The sequence below is a fragment of the Wyeomyia smithii genome, chromosome 2 (genome assembly GCF_029784165.1).
Source record: "Wyeomyia smithii strain HCP4-BCI-WySm-NY-G18 chromosome 2, ASM2978416v1, whole genome shotgun sequence".
In the NCBI taxonomy this organism is placed as follows: Eukaryota; Metazoa; Arthropoda; class Insecta; order Diptera; family Culicidae; genus Wyeomyia; species Wyeomyia smithii.
In genome coordinates, this window is record NC_073695.1 from 186,446,530 (window position 1) to 186,469,764 (window position 23,235).

A 23,235-nucleotide genomic window follows, 5' to 3' on the forward strand; every position below is an offset into this window, starting at 1 on the left:
GACACGCAATGTCGATATTATAAATGTGTTGCTCCTCCTTGTGTGCTTTATGAGTGAGAAAAATGTTTTAAAATCATGGTATCCCCGTTAAAGTATAACTTGGTCGTATCATGCTGAGCTGTATTCACGTAAGATTCGAGACACCATTTCCATTAGCACAGATTCTTCCATGTTATCTCTCAAGATTACCTTCAAAGTGTACGTCGAACTTCCACAGTAGTGGCCTTCGCGACTGCAGAACCGTTTGCCATGAACGTGAAAATTTTTGCACAAACTCTACGTTGAACTCTGGTTGGTGTCTTAGTCCGCCAAGAGTGCATGTTATTCGAACCCTCACTTGCATATCGTACCGCCATAGCTCCGGGAACAGGAAATCCCTGCTCGTTAAGCTAAGAATTTTCTACCAGCTCGCTGCTACATTGCACTTATTGTTGTCACAACTATACGGTGCAGTTTCAAGGCTTCGTTCGCCAGGAACACGTGATCCGAACGTTTTTCCACTGGAGCGAATGAAAGAACGGGAACCTCTTACTTTCAATCATATCGCTTGCTCAGTTCTTCACCTTTGTGAATAATTCACGTGCCTCTGGCTCCATGTTGCTACATACTACACTTTGTATAGTAATAGCAGCCGTGGGAGGTAGATAAAGTTTCTCGCTTTCATTCTGCTGATGGTGTTCATTTTGTTGAATCAGTTTGTACAAAATGTCAAAAGTGTGCATGCAGAAGCTTTTTTAGCTTCTATTTATGTTTTCAAGCGCTTTCAAGCTTTCATGTGCTGTTGGTTATCTATTTTTCACGACAGTTGATGAACGAATGCAATAAAATTGTTCATCATTAATGATGTTACGGAATGTGCAGTAGAATCATGTTCCAATGAGTATCATTGGAATGTTTCTGAAGGAGCTATGTATACATACAGTAACTTTTCCAGGGGTGGGTGTTAGGAATCAGGAGAAATCATGCATAAGAGCGGGGTGCGTAGAAATGTTACGTCATTTTGATGCCGACATAAAAAATGAGAAAATCGTAATCCACAACACCAAATGCCATTAACTTATTCGATAAGAGAGCTTCAGCTAAGTAAGCTTCAACTTCAATATCATTACCGTAAGCTTCACTCTACTTATTTGGTTCTTTTTATTATCTGGCCGCAGCTTCTTCTATACGAAAACACACTTTGCTCCACGTCTTCCTCAGATTTGACCTAGGTATGCTTCCGTGCCTGCTTCAGAATAGTTTAGTATTTTTAGATGGGCCTTAGTTTAAGTGCGTTAGGGGCGTTCATGTCCTGGGGTACGGAATTGACCCTGTTTTTTTTCGTACACTCCAATACATAATTTGAGTACTGACACAAAGTTTGGTCCCCGTGGCTCTGTGGTTAGCGATGTCGATCGGCTAGCTCTTCCACACGACTGTGATATCGGGTTCGATTCCCGATCAGGTCGAGGATCTTTTCGAGCACATTTTAGAAGTTTCTGTTTCCTTACTTCCTCCGACATTTCAAACATGTGCTGGGCGGTGAAGAACTGTTGCCCCGGAAACTGCTGGGAGTCCGCCTTGACATAAGTCTCATCTTCTTCACTTTCCTATCGTATGTTGCCGTTCGTCACGATTTGGAGCCTTCTACACTTTAAACATATGCAGTTCCTTTCGGTCCTTGGGTCTTGGAACGAAAGACTTTGCTTTTGTATGGACCCAACTGCGACCAGTAGTTTGACGATCTTTTGTGGCATTGTCCTTTGTTATCGACCTTATCATACCCTACTGCAAGCTATCACACTAACAGCGTATAACGTGCTATAGTCTATAACATTATCGATGCTTTAGACCAGTGAATGTTAAGTCTGGAGGGAAGTTTTGTGTGGAAGAGCCTGAGAATACCCCCATACTTAAAAGTCCTTTTGCCACCAAATGGCTTGGTTCTACAAAGATTCGAACCTATCACCCGCTTGTTAGAGCGGACTCTGTAACCCTGAAAGACTAAAACAGATTTAAGTTTCCACCACATCCCTGACCGAAGCATTGGGATTCCACTTAAACGTTTTCACAATACGGTTTTGATGACCGCATTCCTCCTTACATTCGATGCTTAAGGTGCCGCCACACGGGCGCTAATTCCCTTAGTTTCTAAGTCATAGTTGATTGCAAAAGGCATTCTTTTCATCATAACGCGGGATTGTACTGTCAAAAGCCATAACATAGAGACCATGAACTACTCCGTCATGCCCGAATAGTTCATAGTCCACTATTCAGGGATGAAAAAATGCTTGTTACTTTATTAGCGTCCGTGTGGCGGCACCTTTAGAGTTTCTTCGTAACGTTCAATCGCACGACTCACCGTTGACTGCACGATTCCGAGTTGTTTCCCGATATCCCGATAAGAGAGTTGAGGATTTTTCAGATATTTGCGCAAAATCAATTCACGACGTTGCTTTTTGGGTGACGCATTTTTTTTAATTTTCGAAAAACTGACTGCGATAAACATACAGTGAAAACATGAAAATGAAGCTGTTTTCTAGTATTTTTTAGGTGTGCAAAAACTGTGTTTTTCCTCCTTTGGATTTGGTATATTAGTGTGTCCTTAAACACGGCTAGGGTTTGCAATATTCCCGGGAAACGAAAATGAAAAGTTTTATTTGTCGGGAATTCCCGGGACCCGGGAATAAAAAAAAACGAGATTCAAAATAATGTTTGTTGACAAAAAGTAAAAGAATCGCATGAAAAACGAATCTACAAAACAAAACATGTTCAAGTTCTCATCAGAACTTTGCCATCGATTTTTGTTGGAAATATTTGCAAAAGAGGGTTCCAGCGTCTTTATGTTGTCAAACAATAGTTTATTCAGCAAAGTTGTAGAAGATTAAAAAATATGAAACTTTGTTGAACAAATGAAAATCCTATCTTTTTTCGGTACAAAGTTATAAAGTATATTACATGGAACTTACTTAAAAGTTAGTTTTTTTGTACTTAACTTTTGTTAGTTGCATTTTACACGAGAGTGTTGTTCAAAGGAATTGTTAGGACACAAAAAACACATATTTTTGCCAAAGACTATATATCCCCAGGACTTTTTCTCACAAAGTTATAAAATATTTTTGCTTATTTTTTCGATAGCTTCAAGAATGGATAGGTTAAAAAGAGGCGAGTGGAATCATGATGTCTTGTAGGTTGCATTTGTTCCAATCCACCCTTTAGAATACCATTAGAATACGGCGAGCATATGTTACAATAGGTTTTCATATATTAAAAACGCTAACTTTTTTGTATTAGGTGATAGAGGAATGGTTAATTTGGCAAAGCTTTAGAACGTGCAAAAATATGAAACTTTGCTGAACAAACAAAATTCTTATCTCCCCTTTGGGTACAGAGTTACAGGGTACGTTATATAAAAGTTGCTTTCAAGCTAGTTTTTTGTACCTAATTTTTGTTAGTTATATTTTACAAGAAAACGTTCTAAACAAGCATTTGGACATAAAAATCACACGTTTTTGTTGGAGACCACATGCGTCCAGGATTTTTCCTTACAAAGTTATAGCATATTTTAGCTTATTTTTTCGATAATTGGTGTTTGAATTCTAGCGTACTTCTAAATTACCGATTCCAGATCTTGCTACATCTTATTAGAAATTGGGGTGTCAATTTTTTTTTAGTTTTTAGTAAAGAAAACTGAGTGTTAGGCAGACATTATATTTGGTACGGACTTTTCTGGACAAAATATTTCCTCGGGTTAATATATATACTTTTCTATTACACTATAGCAAAATTGCTCGAATTTCTGATTGGTGGAATGGTATGCAACGCTCATTTTTTTGACGTAGAACTACGCCTTTGTTTTCTATACTAGATTACATTTTGTGAAATTGAAAAAGAAACTGGCAAATGTTGCGTCAGATTTCAAACGATAGCAAGTGAACGACTTTATGCATCTTAGTCATTTATATGTCGGTGGATAGATAAAACGTGTAACAATTGTTTGATATAATGTTTAACATTATTGCATTAAAAGGTGAAAAGTTCCAAGGTTAAGCTTTCCCATACATTTCCCTCGCTATTCGCTTGCTTCCCGAGCACGGATAACAATAACATGGACGGAACGAATTCCACTGCCTACATATTTTGACTCAACAAAGTGTTTTGTTCCGTTTGTCTTTCTCGAAACTGCGTGGCCACGCCCTCATGACTAAAATCTACGCTGAACTCGATACAGAAGACTGCGTGTAGAAAATTCAGCTTTAGTCTAGTTTGTCACACAATAGCGAGTGGAGGATAGCTGTTAGAGGTACGCGACATGAGAAACGAAAGCTGCATACGAGTCAACTTCTAGGCACTGCGGAACATGTTACCTTTATTCTGCATACGGCAGCAACAGTTACCATCGTACGCTGCAGGATATTTAGCTGGCACAGCTACTGGAGGGCACAGCGGAGAACAAACTTTATTATGCGCGGTCAAGAGCTACCGATGGTGCGATCATCAGCGTTCTGTAGCACGAGTTTCTAACTGAAGATTATGGAATCGGTTCTTTTCAGAGCTCTAGATGCTTGAACATAAGAGTTGTGAGAATTTTCGCAACTACTACTAGTGTAAAATTTTCATGTATTCATGCATCGTTAGTTTTACAATAACGACCATCAAATATAAACGGTAGTGTTGCCTATGAACAGTTTATCGCATATACACTGGGGTCGCTTTTTACGCGGGTTGTTTTTATGCGTTTTTTTAAACGGGATATTTTTACAATAACGCGGATTATTTCTACTCGATTCGGAAGATTGGTTTTACGCGGTATCGATTAAGTTTAGTATAAGTATATCTAACCTAGTCTTCTAGATGCGGTACAACCAACCGCGTAAAAAGCGACCCCAGTGTATATATTTAATCCTACGTCACCATTTCATACAACCCCTAGGGCTGTATACCTTGTAGTATTTTATATACTGCTATGCTGTTACACGATGTGAATTTAAAAAAAAATATAAACTGCGTAAAACATTAGTTTTCATTGATAGAAGAATGGTTCAAACCTATTTGGAGGTGGTATCACCATTGGTTAGAGAGTAGGATTCCGTGTAAGAATTTTGGTTGATTAACTGGAATGTTATTTCGCCATTCGGTTTTTTTCAGTGGTACGGCAGAGCATCACTAGCGTTACGGCCAACGTAAGTTCATTATCCATATTTAAAATTTGAATAAAAGTTGAGCTAATTTCGCACAATACTGATGTGGCTTGGCACCACAAAACATTTGCGCGTGGGACTGAGTAAATTATTTTTCATCAAACTTTTTAGTGATATATGTGGTGTTCATGATAGGGATTGTTTTCATCGTTTTTGTGGATGGCAATGGTAATGGCTGCTTTCAAAAGCGATGGTCACACAATATATATAATGCTTGATTCGTTTTGGATAAATCATCATTACACTTCATAAAAAATATTAAAACGTTCTAACAAAGACGGTTTAGTTCGACTTCACAGCAGCATTTCGAATATAGAACAGAATGTTGTTATTCCTAGTCACAGAATGCAACACGCAATAGCGTGATATACTGTTGCGTGGCTGAGAGTGCTACACTCCTGCTATCAACTTATGTATATCCGAAACAAGCTGTTTGTCTTCCTTTCAAACCGCAACACGATTCAACGTTTTAATTTGTTGTGTGACGTAGAGCTCCATTGGCTTGCCTCCACTGGTTGCTAACACGAAATGAGATTCTTTTTTTCGTACATTCGTATTACATACAAAATAAAATTTCTGCGTCTTGCGAAACTGGGGAAGCGACATAACTTGGAAAAAGGTGAAGCCACTTACAACACCCGTCTAAAAATATTGCAAGCAAAAAGCGTGCTTGTGATCGGTTAACCTCTACTCTTGCTATTGTTTTTTAGTTAAAATGTTTTCGCTGGTTTGCAATTGAAAGATATGCTAATTAATTTACTAATATTTTGGGAAAGGCTTCACCTATCGATTAAGACATTAGTGTTCAGATCTACACGTACGATTCTACACTTCACCATCCTTTTCTCAGCTGAAGAAGCGAGCTGGTGATTGGTGAAATACTGCGAAGCCAAACCAAAAATGATACAACTCATCATTAAAGTACTATTGAAAAGACATGTACACTAACCACAAAGTTTGGTCAACCTTCCCTTGCGTTCAAGAAACTGGCGTTCAAAATCGTTTCAGTGGTAGTAACATAATATACATTTTAAGAGGGCATATTTTGCTGCCACAAGGTTACAGAGTTCGCTTTCTCAAGCGGATGGTCGTGGGTTCGAATCTTAGTAGAGTCAAGGCCATTCGATGTCAAAAAGCACTCAAGCATGAGTTTATTCTCAGGCTTCCCCACCACTCACTCTTTCTTTACGCTTAATTTGTATAATACCTTTGCGTGACTTTCTCCTAACAATAAATAAGTCCCTCTTATCAATGAAACTGGCCAGAAGGACGCACAACGAAACTTCTCCAGGAAATTATAGTTGGCGATATTTGGCAGGAGGAAGAAGGCTCCGGATAGTAGAGCTGATAGCGTGTAAAAGGAAGGGTAAAAATCACATTACACACAAGCACTGATTAAATAATAATAATAAGCATGTCACTTGTCAATAGCAGAATTGTTAATAATAAAAGTGCGGGATACAGCAGACACCCGGGCATATCTCACAATAGATCAACGAATCTGGTCTCAGTGAAGAAGTACATACAGGAAAATAAACGTAGTCCTACGTCAAAAAAATTTCATTTCTAATCATTCATCTGCATATGAACAAATATAGCGGGTAACTATTCCATCGATATGACATGCAAGTCATGGCAATCTGTGCTATTTGGTAATAACACTTATCAATGACCCAATTGCACTATTGAAAAGTTGACAAAAAATATATTTTTGCTGCCCACTTTATTAAATTGGATATTTCTGTAGAACATATTTTCAATCATTCAATTACAGCTGCAAACAATTCAATCCCCTCCACAACGCAACAGGGAAGCTCAGCTACCCTTTAACATGTGTACGTACATGTTGTTTTGGTAATTTGCCAAGCGCTCGTGTGATCTTAATTCGTCATAACGTTTCTCATGTATGCTTAGGTTGAACAACTTTCAATATTAGCTGAAAATTTACCGCAGAAATAAGCTGCACGAAAAGCAACAAGTATACAACAATCTCTTACTGTCAAGCTTGCTGTTAATTCGCTTTTGATGAAACAGTGAATGAATCGAAGTATCAAATAGCTGTTCGTTAAATCTTTGTCATAGTAGAAAATGCTGTAAGATCTTTTCGTATCGTCCCGCCGACAGGTTAAGATGAGATCTTTCCAGATGCGAACAAATTTATTAAAGTAAGTACGCGGCGATCTGTCAAAAAAAATTAATTCCTAAAGCGGAAAACCACGACAGAACCATTCAGGTTTTCAGACTGCATGAGATTGTCGTTCTGAACAGAACAGGCGAGGCATAGTATTTGGTACATCGGACACACAAGAGAAAACGGCAATTCGACCATTTTATATCAAATAAATAAAAACGTGAACAGTTAGTTCGAATGTTGGCTATCAGACTATGGAATGTCACTCTGAATTGAAGGGCGAAAAAAGCAAACATGTTTTGTTGCATAAGTTGCGTTTGATAGCTAATGTGATTCTACTATGTACTCGAATAGGAGGCGAAAACATTAATTTCAACTTAGCTGGGAGCGGCAGGAAGCCATACTTTATTAAGGTTCATTATTGCAAACAAACACTCGTACACATGCTGACAATGGCGTCTGTCGTCTAGGGACATTGGATTTGTTCGGTCTCAGCAATAACTCAGCTTTAAACAGTACTCTCGGAGGACTGTTCAAATTGCTTACACGCTTCGCAGGTTTCCGAACTAAATAAATTTTGAAATTAATCGGATATACGAATTTCTCGATTCACAGTCTAGAACCGATACTTTGATCGTGATAGTTTTCAACATGAATTAATTCAGTGAACGGCTGAATCATTGGTTTTTATTCTTTACTTGCAACAATATGTCCTAGCGGACATAATTCTGTAAAAAAAAACCGCAACGGAACACTCGAAATGAAGTTTTTTCTTTGTTTGGTTTGCGAAGTCTTGAAAATTAAATTCTTCCACTCAAAAGAAGCGCAAAAAGGAAAGTAAACGAAAAATCTCTGCTGATACAATCCGGCGTCAGGTCTAATTACGGTACTGTTTAATTATCATTGATATGATAATTGTAGGTTTTCCGACACGTTGAGTAAACGTGTGGAAAAACAAGAAATTTAATCATTCATTTGAAGATTCTAATGCATTGTTTCTTGTTTTGAAAGTCAAAACTGTGTTTGAGTTAATCTGTCAATAGGTTGCTATTGATATTCACACAGCCCAGATAAATACAAAAACTTTCTATGCAGAGCTCCTCAACACAGGCGATGCAACAAATGAATGGTATAAATTAACTCTAATACAAAAGTGCAATAATCACAATTACCCGTCTTACGTCTTGGCGAGTGATAGCCTTCTACAAGTAACGAATGTGCTACGAATAATTATTAAGGATGAGCAATATTCTGGTATTCGAGCATCATCGCGAGAGCTGCGATTCTTCTGTGAGAATGTCTTTCGCGTCGTCGGCTACAAGTTCTAAGTAAAGTTACAGGTAAATCCCGGTGTCGCTGCCCTGGTGACCAACGTCAGGGAGCATTAGTTCGCGTGTCTAGGCCGTGACAAACTCAATTAATGCGCTTTTGGTTTGCCTTTGTTTCACTAAAAGAACGACGCCATCGCTGGTGACCCTGTTGAAGGCAAAACTTGCACGCTTAAATCTCATCCTCTTGCTCAGCTAGCGGCGGTCATTGGGGATCAGCCTACGCTCCCTGGCAGGTGAAAAACTTTCTCTGCAACCAAGTCACGATCAGCTGCACAGATTCTGGATAAAGTTCACGGGAATAATAAAATTTCTCAGCACCCCATTGAAGGGGCGATAAATTTTATTAGAGAAATAATTAAAGCGTCTCCCCATCGTTTACTTCATCGTGAGGACTGCGGCGGATGACATTGTGTTCGGTGTTGCAGTCAAACGCGCTGAGCATAAAAGCAGGATAGCGTGATGGTGTTACTGCTACAAAGCATGGGACAATTTTGCGTTGGATGATGGTATAGTTTGCGATAATAGAGATGATTATCACTGCAATATACACTGCAATTGCTGAATGTGAATAATGCGAAAGGTTGTTGTCGAACGAATGGGTTGAAATTAAAAGCAAAGCCTTGGTGCTACATTTCGATTCGGAACTTGACCTTCTGTTTTTTGGTCACACAACATTTATTTGACACGGCACAATACAAATTAATGTTTTACGGAGCCAATTAAAAGAACTTGACCTTCTGTTTTATTGATACACAGATTTTACAGCCGACTACTTAGTGAACAGGACAACTGCGGGGCTAGCGCTACGATCCTACTGACACTAACAGTCTTTTCCGAGCCGAGGCTCGAACCTACAACGACTGGCTTGTTAAGCCAGCAGCGTATCTCGAGATCATCTGGGTTGAAATTAACTGTACAATAAAATCAAGCCAAAAACCTTTTTGTTTTCACTCTAGCGACCAGAGAAAAAATCTATTCTAACCATTTCTAAACAAGGATATTGGATTGCTGTTCGAATAAATAGTCGGTGTATTATTAAAAAGAAAGCATATGAATCATTACTCTAGCAAATTAAGCCTCATAAAACCCTCATTACACACATCCGGCGCGTTCCGCGAGAACAACACAGATAGCAGCCGGCCATATGAAATTACTTTTCAAAGTAGATATGAAAGAATACCCGCTCGTAGCACTTCAATTCATCTTGCAGTACATCAAATCGTGTCTGTTAGTTTTTTCTTATTATATTCTCGAAACCACTTAGACTAAAATAATAAAAACACAAGAAAAATAGATCGCAATTCGCATTGAAACATCTATATTTACATACATCGTTAGTGCTCCTAACGCAGAGAAAAGCCGAAAGTTTTTTTTTTATGTGGGAGTTTAACTGTTAACACACTGCAAATTTAAAATAAAACTTGTACCTACTTAAGCCTTGGTGCTACATTCCGATTCGTAACTCGACCTTCTGTTTATTATACACAGACTTCGCAGCCAACTGTTAAGTGTACAGGACATTTGCGGGGCTAGCGCTTTGATCCTACTAACACTAACAGTTTTTCCCGAGTCGTCCCGAGCTTGTTTGGCTGCCAACATACCTCGACGAGACCAACTGGGAGGGAGTACCTACTTATCTAACTAAATTTCATGAATCTGTCTCGTTTCGGAACGGCACCTACAGTCACTAAAATATGGTATGGTTTATCTAAAAACTTAGTTTTTTCTCAAGTACGAACAAATTTCGCAGCAAGCATATTGTTACACGTCTTGAAACATCGGATGTCGATGCCCCTAAAAGCACACAATTAGACAAGGTAAATACCATCGAATCCAAATGAAAAAACTATTTTCTCATGTGCGGACGCTGTTGAATAACAAGTGTAGTGTTATGCAAATACAACGACAGTGCTAGCATATAGTAATCTGGCATCTCACTCACTTATTCAGAAGTGTTGGACCCAAATAGTACGAGTTTTTGCTATGGTAGCTTTTTCTGTGATATACTATTCTGGGTGAGAACTCGTATTTTCTCAGACGACATAATGACGTAAAACAACATGTCTGAAGTGCGCTTTTGACACTATAACACAGAGAAAGCGTTAGCAATTCCAGAAACGTGCGACGAATATAGAAATGCGAAAAAATAGTTTTCTATCTGATAGCAAGACATATCATGTCACATAGGAATGAAATCTCACGGCAAAAAGATGGTTGGGGTGAAAGTCGTGGGGAATGTTAGAATTTTGAAGGGGAAATAGAAACTACTTGCTGCTGATTTTCATTGCATTATATCATATGATACTCTTACCTCGTTTTGGCATTTGAGTCGTTACTTTGCAATTGGGGATGACGTATTGTAGATTGTTTATTTCGAAGATTGACTGTATTGTTTCTCAAATGTTATAACATTTTCTCTTCTTTCCAGCCATGAATTACCATTCGAAAATATCAAATGTTTTTTGACGAACGCCCGGTAGATGGTAAGTAACGCTAAGTGCATTCTTTAGTAACAAAGTTTATATCGAAAGGCGAGAAGTGTCTTGAATTGTTCTATATAAGTTAATTTTAAGAACAAGTTAAAACAACGCCGCGACCGCTTCGTTTGCATTAATTGTGAACTTTCGGGCAATTTTTAAGCGCCACTAAAAGTCTCCTGTGAATCCAACGAAGCTGTGGACTTGATGAAATGATAAATTTTAGTATTTTTCGTTAGATTTCACTGCTATGCAACAAGAAATACTAAACTTCATTATTTCCTCGAATCCAAAGTTCCACTAGATTTACCGAAAAGTGTTTTTTTGACCGTGACAAAAGCGAAATTCCATTGTATTTTTATTTATTGTATTATTCTGTATTTTTTGTACTATTGATAAAGTGGAATTAAAGTTGAGCTGTCCAGTGATGGCATACAGTATAATCCGCAGGTATAACCTCTTTGGTAAACCCTATAACATCTTTCGCGTTTCTTTTAACAACCAATTCGTAATTGTTCTTAATTAATTGACTTTTTTCAATATCAGTTTTTTGAAAGGGCTTTAATAAAAATTGAATAATCTAATGGTGAAAGAACTATCATAACATGCAAACCACAGCTCCGATCAAAACGGTTATCATGTGTGAGTTCTTGATTTTGATTGAACTGATTGATGAAATTTTGATTTTTTGAGGAGTTAGCTCCCTGAAACAAGTCATAAATATCAATTTTTAACCTATAAACTTCACTTTCACTTTAATAGCGACAGATCATGGGGGTCCTATGTTAAAGCCGAGCGCTCGTCGATCGGCCTCCTTCCACGTCCACGATTCGTGACCGTAGAGCCGGGAGGATCAGCGTGCAAATTTCGAGCGGATCTGTAGGCTGCGGTGCCTAAGTTGGCTACACAATCCGTAATAAGCTCTGATTGCTGCTTAATCCGTATTTTCATGTCGTTATCACTTGTTACGAGTGTACTAAGGTAAACAAATTCATCAACCGTCAAGAGTCGCACGTATCAACTTAATCAGTTTCGCTGGCAGGGCACGTTCAAACATAAGTCGAACATTGGAGTCTATAAACAGATGATGTTTCTACCAGTTGGGTTCTCGAAACTTGTCGAGGATCTCTTTCAAGGTAAACATCCGGTTCGTTGTAGATCATCCCGCTTGAAAACCATACATGGACAGACAAACAGACGTGCTACTCTATGACGATTTCATCGACCACAAAAATAACGATAATTTTGAAATTTTGCGTAGTGGGCAATAATGCCGCTAGTGTCGCCATAAGCAAGCGTGTTTTTTCATTATCAAAGACAAAAACCGTCAGAAATGTCGCTTGTGTTGATTTAAGCAAGCGTGCACATTAGCCATTAGCAAAGAAAAAAACCGTTGTACGAAAACAAGTTAGTAGGCAATAAGCTCACATGGTGGCGCATGAGTGTAACGTTTCGAAAAAGGCCGAAGATTTTTCAGGATTTTTGTTCGAAGAGGCACGTCTATTTGTCTGTGGTGCTAGTATTCACCAACGCTTCCTGCAACGGTTTGATCATGAAACCTCACTCTATGGAACAAAATGCGAGGGAGGATTCTATATCCGGAATTGAGCGACGCTTCGAGTCGAGTCTATGTCCCTTCTTTTAGATAGGGCATATGAGTCCCTCTAACCAGTAACTAGGTTACTTTTGCGGGAAAAAATGGACTTATTTCGGATGTTGGTAAAAAATAACTAAGACAGATAATTGAGTTTAATAAACTTCTTATGGAAGGTAATTATGAAAAAATTCTGCGCCCTTGCGAGCAGCAGTTAACCGGAACATTTACGGACATGGCCATGGCGTACAGGAACATGCGTGTAGGCATGTTTTTGAGTTCTTTTCTCGTTTATTGTGGAGTAGATCTTACGCTTCAGGTTTGCCCAAAAATCCTCGATGAATTCACCAACTTGGGTACCACATCGATATTCACCCCCTCCATCTTCTTCAACGATCGCTTCGAGCAATGAACTGACACCAGCCAAAATACCGCGTCTTCGGCCTTATGGTATCTCTTGATGAACGGCGCAACTTCCGGCAGACAGTTCGTACTATAAATTTCCCTATTCACGGCCAGTCCGGAGCGAAAGAAGAGCGGTTTCGACATCCCCTTCTCGCTGATTGTCAGCCACAGCAGCACCTTCTTCGGGAACTTGATTTGTGAAATGAACTTCACCTCGGTGTTGACTTTCTTCGTGGGGGAAGTAAAATACGAAGTATCCCGCTAGTCGTCGTCTATCACCACCAACAAGTTGCGATTTGCCGGGAAAATTTACTTGACCTTCTTATTCAGGTACTGCCGCAGCTCCGAGACCAACGAAGGGCACTGTCGCTTCCTGACATGTATGTCCATGTTTGCCAGGTAGTTTTTCACTGGTTGGCCGGTTGCCCCGACCTCCCAGCCAAACGCACGCAGGGATGTAACCACTTTTCTTTCGTTTTTTCTCTTCAGCATCCTTTAGAGCTTTTTGTCGCTCAAGGTCGTCGGCCGTCCAGAACCGGGCTTTTTTTTCGATGCTCTGATTGTTGTCCAACAGTGCCAAGATGTTGTAGATGCCGAAACGGGCGTATCCGGTGTCCACGAACTGCCGCACGATGTCCGTTTTCGACGCGAGCTTATCGGTTATCAGCTTCCCCTCCCTGTCATTAGACATGGCACGGTTCGGTTCCTGATTTCTTTAATCACTCTTTAGAAGCTCCTCGTATGGTGTCTGGTGAAGTAATTCTCCGTTTACGCGAGGACGTGATCGTAGTGTTCACGGTTTCTTACGATGGTGAAACCTTTTTTTCGGCAGCTATAGCTTCCCTGTACCTCTCCCGCATCGGACGCATCACACGGTTTGCTGTTCTTAACCCTATCCCCGCGTTAGCATAAATCTGGTGCTTTTCCTCCGTCTTTTCTAGACACTCAATATCAAACCACCGACTCCGCGTGATTCCTCGAAACGTGGCCAGACGTCTTTGATCCCTGACAGCCGGGCGCGAAGGCTTACCCTACCAATAACGGGGCGAATTCGTTTCGTCTGACTTGTGCGCTCTCCGACGACGATTTTCATGTGTTTTTTTTATGAAGAAGATCGCAGAACTCCTCCTTTGCGTCGTCGGTTTTATCGTTTGTCGTCGCGTACACGTTGATAAGGCTGTATTTCGAGAATCTGTCCTCGATCCCCAATATGCATAGATGGTCATTAAAGGACCTATACACGCCGGACACGCTTTATTTGATTCCCTAGTAGCAGGAAATAAACGCTCCGTTCCACTCTGTCACCGCCTCTGTAGTAGATGTGGTACTGGAAAAAGTGCCCGTGGTCGGGTTTACCGCCCGGAATTCACGTTCTCTTGTTTTTGGCCAACACAGCTCTTGTATGGCTGCTACCGCCACATTTGACTTCGTGCGCTCTTTAGCCAAGACATCTGCGCGTGTTGGTTCGAGCAGAGTCCTATTATCCCAAGTGCCAAGTTTCCAATCGTTGTCCTTTTTCGTTTTCTTAGGTCTATACTGATTGTTTTGATTCGCATTATTCTTCTGATTGTTCTCAGTATGTTTGGCTTAGTATGATGACTTACTAGGGCCGCAATATCTAGTCATCACGTGAAAACCGTCTGGCACATAGCTGGTAAGAAACTGCATTTCACAGATCAGCCGTTTACTCCGAATCAGACGTTGTTATACGCCGCTTAATATGAGAAAACTAAAGCGTCTGAAAACCTTTCTCAAGTAGTAAACGAACAAAGCTCCCGCCGGGGTTTGGACCTGATCTTCAGTAAGGTTTTTCATATCCCAGTCAGAATCTCGAGAAGGTTGACGTTCTCAGTGCAGGGTGTTCATTAAGTTCGAATACACTTTAAAAATGAGTAAAAAAAAATGTTTGCTCCCTTTTATAGCTTTAGAAAGTACCCGATTCCCTCCAATAATTTTGCGCTTCATTTGAATCTTCATATATGAAGCAGTTTGCGCCATGCTGAGTGTAGCCACATCGAACTCTGGAACCGGAAGATGTATATTTGAGGTGGGGGGATGCTGGCCAACGTCGGCGCCCAAAGTCGATCATTTGGACATTGTGCGGCTGTTGCAAAACAAAGAGTTTCCCATCAGAAAACATGAACTCCTGACTTGCGTGCCGCAAACAACTTATGAACTTATTGAACACCCCGTAGAGGTGATTTCACACATATGGAAAAATTAACATGTTGAATTGTCTAATCAACTATTTTCTGTGTTTTGAACTGGAACAATCTGATTAGAAATGCTTCATCATCCATTAAGTAATATTAAAAAAATACACTAGTCCAATGAGGATAATGCCAAATGTTTTAAATGTTTGAAAATGTTCGATAGCAAAGAAATATTTTCAATTCTTGTTCTGTTTGACCTTATTGTTAAATTTTGAAGAATGGTCGTTCACAAACAAAAATTTATTCCTTTCTTAAGGAGACTTTCAGCCACAGGCTGGTTCGCCACCAGTTCAGAAAGAAGGCAGATGAAATAAACGAAGTTGTTCAAACTGTAAACATGATTAGAAACGTTTTATAGTTTTTGTATATACATACTATCAGTAAATTTATAACTCATGCCAATACTCTGCGGAAATTTTCCATTTTTTTCTACACATGAATCAGCACAAAAGCAATAAAAGCAGTCATTGCGTATCAGCGATACAGATTCAGTGAAACTGTAACAGGCAAAGTCGTCTGGGATGGAACAAAGAAAAAAAGCGTTGTAATCAGCTCCAACAATCACACAAAAAGTGAATTGCCTCAACAAGGCGTCTCGAAGTCTGTGATCGATCGGAAGGCAAATATACTAGGCAGCTTACCGCCAACCACCATTCCATAGCAAGCTCCACAGCTGCTTCAAGAGGTTGGCTGCCTCCAACGACGACGACGGCAAATGCGACACTAAACCAGAATGGGTGCTGGCGAGTTACGAGTGAAAGCTTCTGTGGGTGGTAATGGATTGTTGCTTGAATGCTAGTTGGCATTTGTGGTGCGTGACATTTCTCCTCTCTGAGCATATTGCTTCATTTTGATGGTACGAGTGCGCAGGATATTTCAGAATCTGTGGGCAAAGCTTGTAAACATGAGTAATACCAATCTATTGAAACTTTAGTCATACTTCATGTCTTAACATTTGAAACATTTTACCAATGATTCCAAAATTTTCCATTGTAGTTGCTTTGTATCTTAGTAAATCAAGATTCTTAGGAGACATGTCAAAATCTGTAGCTGGTTTGCAAATGATGTTTACCGCTGTTTTTTTTATTCTCGTAGGAAGGTATAACTAGCACTATGAAATCTGTTTTCAACTGGCTGTATGTAATATAGGTACTATACTCTTCGAAAACAATCGCTTTGGTTTCGACAATCTTTAGGTCAAATTATAAAAAAAACAAGTTTGAAATTTGCGAAGTCTGACACAGAAACTGATCCCACCATAAGTGAATCACTTTATTTTTTTCCATCAGGTGCTGTTTTCCGACAAACAAAACTTCATGTCGGGAATATTTTCACTGGGTGGGATAGCCGAAAGCAATATAAATATGTACATAAAGCTTACTTTCGCTTAGCATCCTTATATCACCGAAGCAATTGCAACCGTCCGGCTGCTGTGTGTTTGCTTGCTAACGGTGGCAGGATTCTGCCACAACGTGACGACACCGGCGTTCTTACTGAAATGTACAAGAAACTTTATTGCCTTGAACTTACTACGGTACCGCTCTTTGTTTCTTATCCCTTCAGAATTCGCTCAATTATGTAGTTAGAGTGGTAGTCACATTTATAATTGAAGGAAACCTACGGCAAGTGTGCAATTTTGTGGAAAGATATATACTTTTTCTCTAAAAACCGTGAATAAGACATAACATGAAATATAGACTACCGAAAAGTGTTTTATTGTTTGCCAAAATCATTATTTATATAGTTATTTTTGCAATATTGATGGTACTCATTGGCAGCATTTGATTTCCGACCACCCTGTTATATCTTATTTTTTCCTGCTCAGATAGCTTTTCTTTCTACTCACGGGAAGGACTTCTTGTTCTTTGAACGTAGAAGTAGTCAATTTCGTATGTTGACCTACCCTAAATTGGAAAGTATAGACTTGATGTATTTGGGCTCCGGCTACCGCACCAAGTGTAAGATGATGGATACCTAAAGGTCACGTAACACAGGAAAGGGGGGAGTGGATCGCTTTTGCCTCAGTTTTATGATTTTCGTATTTGTTGGTCCGGATGTGATGGAAAAGCAAATCGACCATACAATTCTATCCCGGAGCAATGCTGCTGGAGATTCACATATGATTATACCGGGGATAAATTGTGACTACTAGTAGCAGTAGGGCGCAATTGATTTATATTTGTTCGCAGATTGAGATTGATTACGATTTAGCGAAATAATATGACGGATTAGTGGACCGCGAAGTTCACCGTTGGCGGTTTCTTTTTACGACGGAAGGTAGCAATAAACGATTTCCAAGAACAGTTTCGTGAGTTTTATGGCCTCTGTGCGGGGTTGCATGCGGTAGATCAATTTCAATTAATTCATCGTAAAAATCGTGTAAATTGTGCCGTGTGGATTAATTTAAACATTTTATAGTTTCTCCATTGCTGATGTTTACTGGCTGTAAACTGAACAATCTATTGGGTAATCGGAAATTTTTTTTCCGATCTAATTGCATTCAAAGCCATCTCGCAAAATGTATTTTTTTGTTTCGCTGGCAGGATTTAATACTTGTAACCTTTGAAATTTTTGGTGCGGAGCTTTAGCGGAAATTATTTTTTGCTAGCTCATAGTTCTATGTTTCCTAATGCTATATAGACTAAAGCGTATACTGATTTCTAACCGAATCCTCTTATTTTTGCCGAAATTCACGTTTAGCCGCTTAGCAATTTGATAATTTGCATGTTTTGGCAGTTAAATGCATACTCAATAAGAAAAACATGCAACTCCATAGAACTCCGCCGCTCCGATATTGCGATATTGATATCCTGAATTGAAATCAAACATGGAAGCTTTTTCTTGTGTTTTTTTATTCATCGTCATCAAGGTTGCATATATTTTTTTTGTGATACTTTTCGCCGCGTGCCGATAGCCCACTCCACAAGTACAGTTTAGAGAAACGATGTATGACAAACTTGTAGTCCTAAAGTAGTACTAAGTAGTACTACAAGTTTGCCGAATAGTGCGCTAACTCTTATGCGTGAAGCGTTAGAGCCCATATTCAGTGCAATATTCAGTCAATAATCACTGCGATGATAATCACTGCGAATATTGGCTGAATATTATGTTTAAAATTGTACTTGTGGAGCAAGCTATCGGCACGCGGCCAATTGAATTGAATTGACACCCCAACGTTTAATGTGCAACCTTGATCGCCATACATTTTTCATGCGTTTGCCTAACATTAAATTTACGAAAAAACAGGTGCTCAATAACAAAACTGACCAATTCCAAGCAATCTAGAACGACGATTTCAATAGACCATTTTTGACTTTAAAATTTCGCACAGATGTTTCTTTGGGGTAGAGATGTCACTAGGCACAAGGTTTCGACGCCGGATATAATTAATATTTTTTTTTTCTTATTTCTACATGGTCGGTCTACCATCAATGTTTAAGAGAAACATTTCAAAAGGTCCTATCTGCTTTGATCGATTTTTTGATCGATCACTCTCATTCAATCACCACAACTTATTAAACACCTTTTATGCCACGTTATTTGCCCGAGTTGATAGTGGAGGGATCACTCTAGCCTTCTGAACGAAAACCACGTTCGGGAAAGTGACTAAAGCTGAACCATTACCAAAATAAAAAGACGCTCCGAAAAAACGATAAAAGCAGATAGGACCTTTTGAAATGTTTATCTAGATTTGGTAGTTTTCATAAAAAAAAAACGTTTTGTATCAGCCGGATTGGAGACGAAGACCATTTTTTGCGAAATTGTTGTCCGGCATAATTACAACATGTCTCATCAATTGTACACACTCATACTCACATACTCCGCCGAAGTGCTCCCTCAGCATTGTCCATGTTTCGTACCCGCAGGGCCGGCGGTTCATGTGGGTAGTGTGGGTAGTAGTACCCATTCGGAAAAATCTCTGTGGGTACTCACCCACACGGAATTAACCCCCTCCGTTGCTTACTACCCACTCGGGAAAATAATGTGACGCCGGCCCTGCGCACCCGTAGAGCATCGGTTCTCAACCTGAGGTACGCGTACCCCTGAGGGTACTCGAAAGCTTCCAGGGGATACGCGAAAGAAAAAAAAACAGTAATGGCGGACAAAGCAATTTTTTTTTTATAATACTTCATTTGTTGTTTAATCTTGCTCCTAAAACATGACTGTACCTAGCAATCAAAGAAACCATAGTTCATTTTGAAACCTGAACTAAACTAACGGGTGACAACTAAAAATTTAGAATTTTTTTCTAGAGCTGTCAAAAAAGGTGGAAGAAATTAAAGAAAAACTGATTTAATTCTAATGAAGATACATTCACTATGAGCTAACAAAAAATATTGAACATTTGAGAAAGGTTACCGGCCTCCCGACGAAGTTTTCTTTTGCTGCCGAAACAAGAGCATTGTACGGCCTTCAAGTCCGCTTTTCGAATGCATCTCTTGATCTTACTGTTGATTTCCAGTTATTTTTGCACCAAAGGAACTCAAAATCCCAAGGAAATCTTCGATTGAACGACTCCGGGGATGATTTGTTGGGTTGCGTATTTGGGGTACAAATGGTGTAGAGTGGTTGCTTGGGAACGTTTGTGTTTTTGACGTACTGTGATGATATTTTTTTCTGGCTAAATCACATACTCAATTCATCTGTATGATGTTTTAAAAGAAATGGAATCATAATGTTGTTCAAACATTTGTTCTGATATAAATTTCAATTGATAGCCAAACCACTAGGCTTGAACCGTGTTTTGACAAAAAAGGAAAAGTCCTTTTCTGTTCACTACGCAGGCTGGTCTTCAGTTTTCTCCCTGGCGGATTATAGTTGAGGTTTGCAGGAAACCATAAACAAAACAAACCGGAAGATTCATTCTGTGCCGAACACGCATCAGTATCGGACGTGTTTGGTTATCGCTCCGATAGAATATAAAACAAAAGACGCGTGAGCAAGTGTTGGCATTGTTTGCCTGGTCGAGTGAAGGTTCAAGGTCGCCCGCCTTTGTGCAACTGTTTCGCATCGTGGCTGTTTGCTGGTGCGTAAGCCGATTTGGCTGCTAAGTGATTTGTGCTACAGCAGTGGACGAGAATCTCAACACAAAGGAGGAAAAAGAAGAAGCCAACAGTTGACAGCGAGTTGTGTCGCTGTGCTGAGTGATCGCACACCCGGCTCGCTGCTGGTGGCTGTTTGGAGCTGCTGTATTGGTGCTGCTGGCTGTAACGGCTGCAGCTTCGACCGTTCGGACAACCAACCCTGCTGAAAGGAGAAGTAAAGAGGTACGTGTTCTGTCGGCGCTAGTGCGCTAGATTTAGCGCGATGGATGTAGATCCCTCACCTCCCGTGCCACCATCCCCGAACCCCTCCGACCCTGTCCCTCCTGCCAACCCTTCCTCTGTTAATTCTCCAGTCCCCCCTCGCCCCAGGCTTTACCCGGACGGATCTCAGGGCAGCTTTACTGTTTTCTTTCGGCCAAAAGCAGGACCGAAATCGAAACCGTTAAACATCCTGCAGATTTCGAAAGACCTGACGGAGGGGTACAAGGCCGTGACCGAAATCACCAAGGTCAGACCCAACAAGCTCCGTGTCGTGGTCAGCGACCTGGAACAGGCCAACGCTATTGCTCGCTCCGAGCTTTTCACACGCGAGTATCGCGTTTATATACCCGCCCGAGACGTGGAGATCGACGGTGTCATAACCGATTCGAGTCTGTCGGTCGAGTGTATCTTGGCAAGCGGTTTTGGCTGCTTCAAAAATGCTTTGTGTCACGACGTAAAAGTAAAGATCATAGATTGCAAGCAATTGCGGTCTGTGTCTCTTGTCAACGGCACAAAAGTGTACACTCCGTCAGACTCGTTTCGTGTTACGTTTGCCGGATCTGCTCTCCCTAGCCACGTCTCGATCGATCGGGTTCGTCTGCCTGTGCGATTGTATGTACCCCGTGTTATGAATTGCATCAATTGCAAGCAGCTAGGCCACACAGCCGCCTACTGCTGCAATAAGGCACGATGTAGCAAGTGTGGAGAAACTCATGCGGACGATTCTTGCAGTGTAAATGCTGAAAAATGTATTCACTGCGGGGAAAATCAGCATGAGCTCTCCACATGCCCGGTGTACATGCAGCGCAGAGATAAAATCAAGCGGTCACTTAAGGAGCGTTCAAAGCGATCTTACGCTGAGATGCTGAAGAAGACCGTGACCACTTCTACCATAACATCGAACCCCTTTGATCTGTTGTCCTCTGATGAAACCAATTCTGACGATTCACCAGCGGGAACATCTTATGCCAATCCTGGGGCGTCTAGAAAGAGGAAAAATATTTCCTCTCCTAAACTTCCCCGAAAAGGTCCTAAGATTTCCCAAAGTGAAATGAAAGTTACAAACAAACCAAACAGTGCTGCGGAAAAACCGGAGCAAACTTCTCCTGGGCTTGCAAATTTAAAGTCCCAGAAGGAGTTCCCAGCACTGCCAGTAACATCTAAAACCCCAGTTGTTCCTTTTGCACACCCAGTTGATGAAACAAACTCTGGATTTGTGAAATTCTCTGACATTGTGGACTGGATCTTTGAAAATTTCAATATACCCGATCCAATTAAAGTTTTTCTTACAGCATTCCTCCCAACAGTTAGATCATTTTTGAAGCAGTTGACTGCCCAATGGCCCCTCCTTGCAGCGATTGTATTCTTCGATGCCTAATTCATCTGCGTATACGAAGGATTCTATCTCTATCTTACAGTGGAATTGTAGAAGTATTTTACCAAAAATGGATTCATTTGAAGTTTTAATAAATAGAAACAAATGCGATGCATTTTCCCTTTGTGAAACTTGGCTTACTTCAAATATTGATCTCAACTTCCATGATTTTAATATTATTCGCCTTGATCGAGACACCCCATATGGAGGAGTACTTCTAGGGATTAAAAAGTGCTATTCTTTCTATCGTATTAACCTCCCCTCGATTCCAGGCATCGAAGTTGTCGCATGTCAAATGACAATACAAGGTAAAGAGCTTTGTATTGCCTCAATATATATTCCTCCCAGAGCACAGGTTGGGCAACGGTTGCTCTTTGATTTAATAGAACGTCTTGCCTCGCCACGTTTGATTTTGGGAGACTTCAACTCTCATGGTGTGGCTTGGGGTTCCCCCTACAATGATAACCGCTCCTCTTTAATCTATAACCTTTGCGATGACTTCGACATGACTATTTTGAACAACGGTGAAATGACACGTATCCCGAAACCTCCAGCGCGCCCAAGCGCTTTGGATCTATCCTTATGTTCGACGTCGCTACGGTTGGATTGCACATGGAAGGTAATCCTCGATCCTCACGGTAGCGACCATCTGCCTATTCTTATTTCAATTACTAACGGTTCAACTCGCATGCGACCAATTGACATTCCGTATGACCTCACACGAAATGTCGATTGGAAGTTATACGAGGAAATGATTTCAAAAGCGGTCGAGTCGATTCAACATCATCCACCACTTGAAGAATACAACCTCCTCGCGGGCTTAATCCTCGACGCCGCGTTGCAAGCCCAAACGAAGAAATATCCCGGCGTAACGATCAAAGAGCGGCCTCCAACTCCGTGGTGGGACAAAGAGTGCTCCGATGTCTACACGCAAAGATCCGACGCGTTTTTGGCCTTCCAGAAGGGAGGTATACCCGACGACTATATACGGTATTCGGAGCTTAATACCAAGCTTAAAAGCCTGGCTAAAGCAAAGAAACGCAGATATTGGCGTCGGTTCGTGAACGAGACGTCGAGGGAGACATCGATGAGCACTCTTTGGAACACAGCCCGAAGAATGCGGAATCGCGTAACGGTCAACGAAAGCGAGGAGTCTTCAAGTCGGTGGATATTTGATTTTGCCAGGAAAGTATGTCCGGACTCTGTTCCTGCGCAAAACTTTG

General features: G+C 40.5%; 1 protein-coding gene across 8 annotated transcripts in view; it reads left to right on the forward strand.

The window, feature by feature from the left end:
- Window positions 1–23,235, forward strand: part of LOC129725672 (protein Fe65 homolog) — a 187,069-nt gene that overhangs the window by 71,099 nt on the left and 92,735 nt on the right. For all 8 annotated transcript variants that reach the window (XM_055681734.1, XM_055681735.1, XM_055681737.1 and 5 more), the window contains one exon: window positions 11,071–11,125. Coding sequence is in view for 2 of the 8 variants with exons in the window: in XM_055681735.1 (XP_055537710.1) it covers window positions 11,098–11,125 (28 nt within the window). In the remaining 6 variants the exon portion in view is untranslated. The remainder of the gene's footprint in view (window positions 1–11,070; window positions 11,126–23,235) is intronic.